This window comes from Parambassis ranga, unplaced genomic scaffold, assembly GCF_900634625.1.
Source record: "Parambassis ranga unplaced genomic scaffold, fParRan2.1 scaffold_126_arrow_ctg1, whole genome shotgun sequence".
Lineage (NCBI taxonomy): Eukaryota > Metazoa > Chordata > Actinopteri > Ambassidae > Parambassis > Parambassis ranga.
In genome coordinates, this window is record NW_021144704.1 from 7,363 (window position 1) to 17,476 (window position 10,114).

General features: G+C 44.9%; 1 protein-coding gene and 1 long non-coding RNA gene across 2 annotated transcripts; both read left to right on the forward strand.

The window, feature by feature from the left end:
* The first annotated feature begins 3,192 nt into the window (after positions 1 to 3,192).
* LOC114429388 (uncharacterized) lies at positions 3,193 to 3,631 on the forward strand. Its single transcript, XR_003669687.1, has 3 exons — positions 3,193 to 3,305; positions 3,387 to 3,491; positions 3,561 to 3,631. It is a non-coding gene; the product is annotated as an uncharacterized LOC114429388 (long non-coding RNA).
* A 5,271-nt stretch (positions 3,632 to 8,902) lies between these two features.
* LOC114429387 (ral GTPase-activating protein subunit beta-like) lies at positions 8,903 to 9,758 on the forward strand. The gene is made up of 2 exons (XM_028398262.1): positions 8,903 to 9,024; positions 9,283 to 9,758. Exons 1-2 carry the CDS (start codon positions 8,918 to 8,920, stop codon positions 9,611 to 9,613), a joined length of 438 nt encoding a protein of 145 aa, XP_028254063.1. The 5' UTR covers positions 8,903 to 8,917; the 3' UTR covers positions 9,614 to 9,758.
* The last annotated feature ends 356 nt before the right edge of the window (positions 9,759 to 10,114 follow it).

Sequence of the window (10,114 nt, forward strand, 5' to 3'; positions counted from 1 at the left end):
ACACAGGATGCAGCAGGAGGAAGAGGAGGAGGGGATGGGTATAGGAGGTCATGTAATGCTTCTTTACATATGGTCGCCCATCCTTGGCCATCCTCTTCCTCCTCACACCTTCTCTTTCTAAAAAGAAAGACAAATATACCACAATGAGGACACAAGAATCTATCTTTGGCAGCTGTTTTGTTTACCACTCGGAGGTCTCCAGCGTCATCTTCTACGCTGTAGTGTGCTGGGGCAAAATCAAATAACACAGTCAGAGGCTTTGACTGACTTTGTCGGCATTTTGTCTTGTGTTTGGACAAAGCAGAAACCACTTGTCCATCTGTTGGAGAAAACTGGCACAACTATTATGTCATCTTAATTATGAATACTGCTAATGCATTGAGGTTATTATTAAAATGAGTAAACTTTAATTTTATATATTCACCACCTTGCAGTCCAATAATTTATATCATCCATTAATTTTATGTATCAAAAGGCATCAAATTCAACTTCAGTCTTAATTAATTAATGTTCTAATAAAAATGATGCATAATAATTAAACAGGGCCATTTGGTTGCATTAGGAATACAAGTACTCAGTATGGCTGTGTAAAGGACTGTTTGACTGTGACTGAAGATCATTTTCTATTTTTATGACATTTAGATTTCAAGACATACACACACCATATTTAATAAAATATAAAAATATGATCTAGGCTACTTAATGTAGTTTTAAAACAAAACAAGTTTTGAATTCCAAAGATGCGAATGAGTGGGTGTCATGGTAACCGGACAGAGGCTATATAAGGCTGCTGACCCTCCACACGCCGCTTTTTGCACCTGACCTCTGACACGAGCAGATCAAGGCAAAAAACTTGTGGAAGCTAAAACCTGAGCTGACAGCTGATCATCGGAGGATCATCGACAGAGCATCGACAGCGACTTCTGGACCAACTACAGACAGTGTTAACTAAGCCTTGTTTGGCTGATAACACCTGGAGGATTTCTCTTCAGCGGGTGAACTTCTTCCTGAAGCTCCCGCCGCGAGCTGCCGGCTGAGATGGAGCAGCGGAGGGTCTGGTAGGACTGAAATATTTTCTTCTTTTTTCATGACAAAATCAGTGATTTAGCCTCATAAACGCATTTAAAAGTATCCTAGCATGAAAGACTTGTGTGACTTTGCTAGTTTATGGGCGCACAGTTCACCCTCTGGGACCCAGTTTGTTGGTAAAAAGTCAAAAATCAACTTTCACATCGACGCACCTCTTCGTGAAAACTGCTTGTTTGTTGGATAAAAGTCATCAGACTTCTCAGGGAAGCTGTGAAGCGCTATTAAGAGTGTTTAGCTCAGTTAGCTCCGATATGTTGACGCTGTCATGCTAACAGTGAAGCTACAGCTAACATTATGCTGCTGTAACATCACGTGTTTCTGTGTGAAACAGTGTTTGTTAAATGCATTATAATCATTAGTTTTTGCAATATAGTGTGATCAGGCAGGAAATGTGTGCAGATCAAAGCCAGGCTGTAGTGTAGCATGTCCTGCTGTGTTTAAGTAGATGTTTATTTTTGAAAAATGGACCATTAATAGTGTGTGTTACTTTGAACATGCAGTGATATGTATAAAAGGACCTCAAGCATTTATCATGATGCCACAAACGACTCTACATAATAAATGTTTGTGTATCATCATGATCTGTCAGTGTAACACAAACAGCCAATAACCAATAGCTAATCAATAACCTGTGGTCCAGTGGTGTTAGCTGTGTTTCCTGTCAGATTACCTAATTTCTCTATGGTGATTAATACAATAATTCTTAATCTTAATCTTATAGTCATTCTCATGTCGTCATCTCAACACTAGCAGAACTCTCTCACTTTGACTCTTTGTTTGAACCTTTTTCATGTTTTTCTCCTCAGAGGACGACGACCTTGTCATCGAGCGTCCCCCAGAAGACCTTCCTGAGGACTTCCTGCTTCCTGAGGGCAACGATGACGACCGTGTCCCATACGAGGATGAGGGGGAGCCTCTCCGCTTGGGGAACTTCGTCTTCTGGTGGGATGATGCAGACTTTACTCAACTCCTTGGTTACATGGAGTGTGGTGAGGAGGAGGAGGTCGACATGGTGAACTGGGACAAGGAGGATTCTGGCTATGGTAGCATGATTGGGGACTCTGAACTCTCAGAGGACAAGGATGATGGGGACCCGTCCGGCTTGCAGAAATTCTTGGTGGCCTGGTGGAAGGATGCAGACTTTCCTCCACTCTTTGGTGACATTGAGTTTGGTAAGGAGGAGGAGGAGGAGGAGGAGGAGGAGGAGGAGGGGGAGGAGGAGGAGAAGGAGGAGGAGGAGGTCGACGTGGAGGACTGGGACAGTGAGGATTCTGGCTATAGTAGCATGACCGATGACTCTGAACTCTCAGAGGACGAGGATGATGGGGACCCGTCCGGCTTGCAGGAATTCTTGGTGGCCAGGTGGGAGGATGCAGACTTTCCTCCACTCTTTGGTGACACTGAGTTTGGTAAGGAGGAGGAGGAGGAGGAGGAGGAGGACGACGTGGAGGACTGGGACAGTGAGGATTCTGGCTATATTAGCATGACCGATGACTCTGAACTCTCAGAGGACGAGGATGATGGGGATGACATGCAACCTCTGTCTCCCTTCCAGCAGGTCCTCTTGGAGGACCTGTCTGAGTCTGGGAGACGTGAGATTGCCGATGATGTCTCCATCATTTCGGTCTCTGGTGTTCATGAGGTCGCTGCTGGCGCTCCTCTGGTCCGCTTTGACTTTGGAAGCTTTGGAAGCGTCTCCCCTGAGGAGCCTGCTGCTAAAACCCAAAGTTGGACCTGCCCCAGGACTCCATGCCCTCCACTTCAGGTGCCAGCTCCACTGCACCAAGGATGATGGAGGAAGTCTACAGACACTCCGCACCCTCCACTTCAGGCACCAGCTCCTCCTCAAACCGGAGACCCGCTCCGTCAGCTTCAGGCCTGGGGCGTGGCCCGTTTGCTCCTAGATGGTCTGACGACAGCGACTCCGACTGAGGAGATCTGCTGTGGTCTGGAGTTAAGGTAAGTGAAGGTAGAGGTAAGTCCATAGTGTAGAATTATCACTGTTAATTTGGCTGTGTAAAGATAAGTGACAATAACAAAATGTTCATCAGACTCAGTGTGTCTTCTAGTCTCTCCCCTCTCTCTCTCTCTCTCTCTCTCTCTCTCTCTCTCTCTCTCTTCTCTAACAGGTGGATTTTTAGCAGCTGAAAAGATTCAGGATTTCCTTGATAACAGAAGACCAGCTGGAGAGGGGGCCCTGTGTGTCAGTGGGCTCTGTAAGTAGTCCCCTCAGTAGGACCAGTGCAGAACTGCTGAAGCTAACAGCTCTGACTTTATGCTGATGATGTTTCTTACAGCATCAAAGCAGTCCAGTGAGAGGAGTGAGAATACGCCTCCATCCCGTCCTCTCACACACACACACAACAAGACAGAGACACCAGCGGTCCATGAGGCCACGTGAGGTGGGTTTCATACTCTCACATTTGTACTTCATATAACTGCTCAAACTAAATCACTGCATTTGTGTGCAGCTTCATGGACAGATGCTGTCCAGACGGTCCAGACTCCTCCAGAGGGACTCTTGAAGAAGATGGAGAAGATGTGGAACCAGGAGGACGTCTGGACAGCATCAGACCTTCTGCTGGCACGGTGGTGCAGTGGTTAGCACTCGCCTCTCAGAAGGGTCAGTAACAGCAGCTGGCCTCTCTCTGTGTGGAGTTCACATGCTCTCCACGTGCCAGGTGGGTTTTCCTCCGGGTTCTCCGGTTTTCTTCCACAGTCCCAAACACAGCATGTTAGGTTGATCGGCAAAGAATCTGATTTTGTCAAGTGAATCTGAGTAAATAAACATTTAAATGCTATTCAATCTGTCATCATTTATAGTTATTACTGGTTAGTTTGGTTCATCATATTACACATGATCAATTTAATTCATGTGATGATCCCTTGGAAGAGAGATTCGTCCATTTGAAGTTTTTATTGTGGCACATTAACATGAATTGTATTGGCTTCAACCGGATCTAGTGTATTAATAACAAAGAGTTATGAGTATTGAACACTTATAATAAGTTAATTTTTGCAAAACATGTATTAAATGACATAAATACAGACAAGGTTATCAGGTTACTCTGTAAATTCAAAAAAACCCGGACTGCTCTTTAATAAAAGCTTAAAGACACTCAGAGGGTTTTTAGTGTTTTTCAGTGTATCGTACTTTTCAAATGTTGTTGTTGTTATGATAATACCATGAATCTCAATCCAAGGAGCTGTGAGCCACCCAAGATATGACAAATACACTCGTTAGCACTTTAGCTCCATGCTGGTTCTCCTCCAGGGAGAACGTGTGAATAACTTGTGTGAATACCTGTAGCCTCCAAAGACAGCACCACAATCAGTGGCCTCTACTTTACCCACTTTCAAATTATAAACATGACATCACTGTCATTGTAATTTCATACATTACCATCACTGTAGTTTATAGTTTGTCAGCCTTCCCTCCTGGAAAACTGCATCTCTGGCTGTAGTTCTGAGGATTTTCTGGACTAATTCAAAGGATTTTAGCTGCTCATTAGTTTATAGTAACCTTTGTTTTACTATATACAGAAGTTACAAGTTACCCATGCTGTGTGATGAACTTGGTTTACAGTGTGGATGCATGCCCATGCAGTGATTTCCTATAGTATATATACCATATCAGTAGTGGTTTTTATTAACCATGTTATTTATATATAAAGGTTTTTGTTGTTGAGGGTTAAATTCCCAGCAGGTCTTATAGTTCCTAACTCTATTCATTGTCTGAATTTCAAGTCCTCCATGTCCAAATGCTGGAAAGCAGCAGAAGACAAAAAAAAGTCACCAACAGAATTATATCAGACAGAGGAGATGCCGCCTGTGCTCATTCTGTAAACTTCAAGTGTATTCTAGTTGAGGGCCAGCAGAGGGCGCTTTGCACTTAAATTTATTAGTAAGCAGAACATGAGGGACTTTTAGGTGACAGGTAGGAGCATGCATGGGACTAACGATATAAGCACTCGGCTTTGTTTCTCTTCTTTCATATAGTTAGAGATTATTTAATAGGCTAATATATTTATATACATACGTAGTTTACGTTAAATAGGCAATAAATACAAATTTGTGTGTGTGTGTGTGTGTGTGTGTGTGTGTGTGTCCCCTCCTCTCTCTCTCTCTCTCTCTCTCTCTCTCTCTCTCTCTCTGGTGCTGCGGACACACACACACACGGAGTCAGACTCCCTCGCTTGTAGTTCGGGACTTTTTGTCGCTGAACTTTACTCTCAGTGCGTCGCTCATCACTCGGTGAGGAAACCCGCCGCTCCACCATGGACTGAAGCAGCAAAACAACAACAAAACAGCAAAAGTGTGGATACTCAGACGAAGACGAAGACGAAGAAGAAGCGCATTTTGTGCAGAGAGACGTTTCTGTGGGGTTGAGTTTCCATCATGGAAGAGGACGAAGGGCATCTGGAGAACGGGATCCACGCCACTAAAGACTCGGACCGACAGCAGCGGCTCCGGCTCTGCGTTTTAAACGAAATACTCAACACGGAGAGGGATTATGTTCGGACTCTGCTCTTCCTTCAGTCGGTAAGTAGAGAAGATTGAAGCAAGGCGTCTGGACTTGTAGAGTTTTCTAGAAGACGTTTCGCTGCTCATCCAAGCAGCTTCATCAGTTCTAACTGTTTGGTGGGGAAACATGGTTTATATGTGGTTACAGACCTATGTGGGTGGGTCTGGGTAAAACTTTAAAAAAACTTACAAACAATAGCACTAAATGTTTCCATACTTACCTGTGATGTTCTGGCTGACTGGGCCAGGTGTGTCTAACGACTGGCTAACGACTATGAAACTGCCGGAGGGGGACTGATTGACAGCCCTTTGTTCTTACTGTGAGTATGTGCAAACTTCCTGGGAATGGATGGAATCACTGCATTGTATGTGGTAGAATGATGATGTCTGAGGCCACCACCTCTGTTAAGGGAAGGTTTTTCCAGCTTAACATAGATGGCTTCCTTAACTCCTCTTTCATACCACCTTTCCTCCCTGTCTAAAATGTGAACGTTGTTGTCCTCAAAGGAGTGTCCTTTGTCTTTGAGGTGGAGGTGAACAGCTGAGTCTTGTCCTGAAGAGGTGGCTCTCCTGTGGTGAGCCATTCTTCCGTGGAGTGGTTGTTTAGTTTCTCCAATGTACAGATCAGAGCATTCCTCACTGCACTGGACTGCATATATCACATTGCTGTGTTTCTCCCTGGGAATCTTATCCTTCGGGTGAACCAGTCTCTGTCTCAGTGTTGTCATCGGTTTGAAATGGACCGGGATGTCATGGTTGTTGAAGATCCTGCGGAGTTTCTCTGATACTCCTGACACATATGGAATGGAGATGTTCTTTCTCCGCCTGGTGTTGTCCTTCTTCTTGTTGTTGGGGGGTCTTGTTTTTGTGGCTTTGATGAGTGCCCACTTCGGGTAGCCACATGTTTGCAGGGCCTTCCTGATGTGGTGTTGCTCCTTCTTCTTCCCCTCTGAGCTGGTGGGTACAGTTTGTGCTCTGTGCTGCAGGGTCCCGATGACTCCCAGTTTGTGTTCCAGTGGGTGGTGTGAATCAAACAATAGGTACTGGTCCGTGTGTGTGGGTTTCCTGTACACTTCCACATTGAGGCTCCTGTCCTCCTCAATATGTACTGTGCAGTCCAAGAAGGCCAGATTGTTGTCCTTGGTGTCCTCGCGAGTGAACTTGATGTTATTATCCACTGCGTTGATGTGTTCTGTGAACCGTTCCACTTCGTTAGTCTTGATTTTGACCCAGGTGTCATCCCAGGAAGTTTACACATACTCACAGTAAGAACAAAGGGCTGTCAACCAGTCCCCCTCCGGCAGTTTCATAGTCGTTAGCCAGTCGTTAGACACACCTGGCCCAGTCAGCCAGAACATCACAGGTAAGTATGGAAACATTAGTGCTATTGTTTGTAAGTTTTTTTAAAGTTTTACCCAGACCCACCCACTGAGGTCTGTAACCACATATAAACCATGTTTCCCCACCAAACAGTTAGAACTGATGAAGCTGCTTGGATGAGCAGTGAAACGTCTTCTAGAAAACTCTACAAGTCCAGACGCCTTGCTTCAATCTTCTCTACGTATGATGACCTGGATGACTGAGAATCTTCATCAACATCTTCAGTCGGTAAGTTTGACATCACGCTCCTCATGCTCGCTCTCGCCAAACTCCACTCGTAAATCTTGAGATTCGAGGCTCCCTTCTGTGTTTTAACCTGTGATCACTTCGCTCAGTGACTCGGCAGCTGAGCTAGCGACACACATTAAACGTCATGTGAAGATTTGCTGAAGGTTTGTACTGATGGGCGCTTGTTGGTTTGCATGTGTGGCTGATTTGTCAATGAAAATATTCGCGCATGTGGTTTTTCACATGAAGGCTTGGGGGCATTCACACCTCTTCATTGTGTGTTAAAGCTCAGCTCTGTTCACGCTGCCTTTGCAGACTAATAGGTATTCATGAGCCACCACGCCTCCCCCCTTCTTTTAACCTTCTCCCAGAGAGAGATAAGAAACCATTTCACCTTCCTTCATGTAACCTACTGTGCACCATCAGCTGCCTGATGAATACACGTCTGGGTGATTTTACACGCTGCCTGTTAGACACAGTGCAGAGCCCACCTGCAGGAAACCGATCACTTCCTCTGGTAGTTTTTTTGTCCTCCTCTCCTCCCTGCTTTTCCATCTGTGGTGAACTTCCAGGTGGCTCTATTTAATGTGGCATTATAAAGACTTTCACTATTTTGATTTACTCACTACACAGAAAGGTTAAAGGTCAGGGTCAGATACAAAACTTGTTTTACCTTTGACAGCTTTACTCGGCTCATCGGTAAAAAGACAGTTTTTGTGCTTTTTCCTCTTTCTACATCCGACACATATTTGTCAAGCGTGGTGCCCTGTTTCCTGTGTGCTGTCATGTGTTAAGGAACTTCCTCAAAGTTCAGCTCACTGTGGGGTGGTGTAACCAAGACGGTAAATGATGGTATTTTTTTGAGTTACACCCATAATGTTTGCACTTAATGTCACATCCTCTCAGTTACATGAACCTTATCTGGAGACAGACAGAGGGACGTCTTGGAGATTTATTTTTTTCTGTGGCCATCTGAAAGCTGTCAGTGCCCTCCACTGTGTTTCTTATGATCCGGTGTCCTTTGATATAAGCCAGCCAGAGGCGGGTGACAGAGAGCCGCGGGGATGACGTAGCTTTCTGGGATCCCATGCTGGGGATTTTTCCCAAAAAGAAAAAAAAAAACAAGATCAACTTCAGGACCAGGGGACAAAAAGAGCATGTCCTGCAGCACTCCATCATGCATAAAATAGACTTTATTTTAATAATGTTAACAATCTGAGGAATTATCAATGATACAACCCTCTTTCCAACAAGTGTTTCTTCTTTAGGCTTAGGACTACATGCATGTCATTGACCTATTTCACAGTCATCCTTACATATGTGCACATACGGTGCTGTGCAAAACAAGCCTGCAGCTATCCTCTACAGTGTGAAGTTAAATGGATGTTCAAAGAGAAAAGAAACATCAGCCTCCATCACCACTGCCAACCCATCCCTTCCCTCAGCTGGAGCCAAGGCTTTGTCACCATGCAGCTCACTGTGGTGTTGATAAGGGAAGTCTGGCTGTGTGAGCTTAGAACATATGGTTTCAGTAAAGATATGGATTGAAGAAGGGAGGGAGGGGAGTAGGCCCACACTGTGAGGAAGCTGAAGCAGCCAGAAGTGGCATTTATTCATAATCACCGTATTGTTTTTTTTTTCTTAGCCGTTCCTTTTCAGGTATGTAGTGCCTCAGTTTCCAAGAATACTGACGCCCATGAACGTCATTGATTTTGTGTGTTTAGAGAACTTCCCGTTGTCTGATCTGTTGGCGGAAACCAGCACTGGCCTGGAAGCTAGCACAAGCAACAGCACCTCCTGCAGGTATTTAGAAGTTTACACTGTGCTGCCAGTATGAAGGAACGTGTAGTTCACGAAGCGTGTGCTGATGCACAGTGCACCAGATGCAATGGGCAGAAAAAAGGAATCGTGGCTGAGCTTTGACAAATGATACCGTGCTTTAAAGGAAGAGGCTACATAGAAAAAGGATTTAGACACCATTTTATGGTTGAGCTTTGTTGCTGACATGTATTCTCTGTTGCACCATATTATTCCCTGCCTTTCCCCCTCTTCCTGATGCAGGTCGGGGTTACTAGAAAAGGACGTTCCCCTGATCTTCATCCACCCTCTGAAGACAGGACTGTTCAGAATCCGCCTGCATGGAGCCGTTGGCAAATTTTATGTTGTTGCATTAACGTTGTGTGTGCGTCCTCCTCCAGGGTTCCTCGTGCGTCAAACGGTCATCAACGTGTGCCGGAGGAAACGCCTGGAAAGTGACTTGTACAACCCGCCTCATGTGAGGCGGAAGCAGAAAATAACAGAGATCGTCCAGCGATACCGCAACAAGCAGCTGGAGCCTGAGTTTTACACTTCGCTCTTCCACGAGGTGGGGGAGGGAAAGCCCCACCTCTAACCCCCCCTCCCCTCCCCCGTCTTGTCCTAACACTGGCTCACTACAACAACACACACACACTCGTATCTAAAACTCACACACATTTACAACTGCACGCACGCACGCACACACACACACACACACACACAGAATCTTTATATTTATACTGTACTATTTTGTTATTTATATAAATACATATATCAACACTGTTTGCCTTTGACTCTGAGATCAAAGTGTCAAAAACAAACAACAAAACAACAAACACATTCAGACGCCTGCTATAGTCTTCCTTGTGTGAACACAGGTTTGGCAGAAGCTGACTGAACACACACATTGTTAATAGTTTTTTTTAGTTATAGGACTCCTGTATTGTTTGAAAGCACTTTGTGCCAGGTCATCCCGTTATACAGCAGCCACTGCACTGAGTGTGTGTACATGGGCACATGTTTGCTTGTTTAACCAGTCGGTATTACACTTCAGCAGTCAGAACAACTGAAGCAATCTGAAGCGAACACAGTTTAG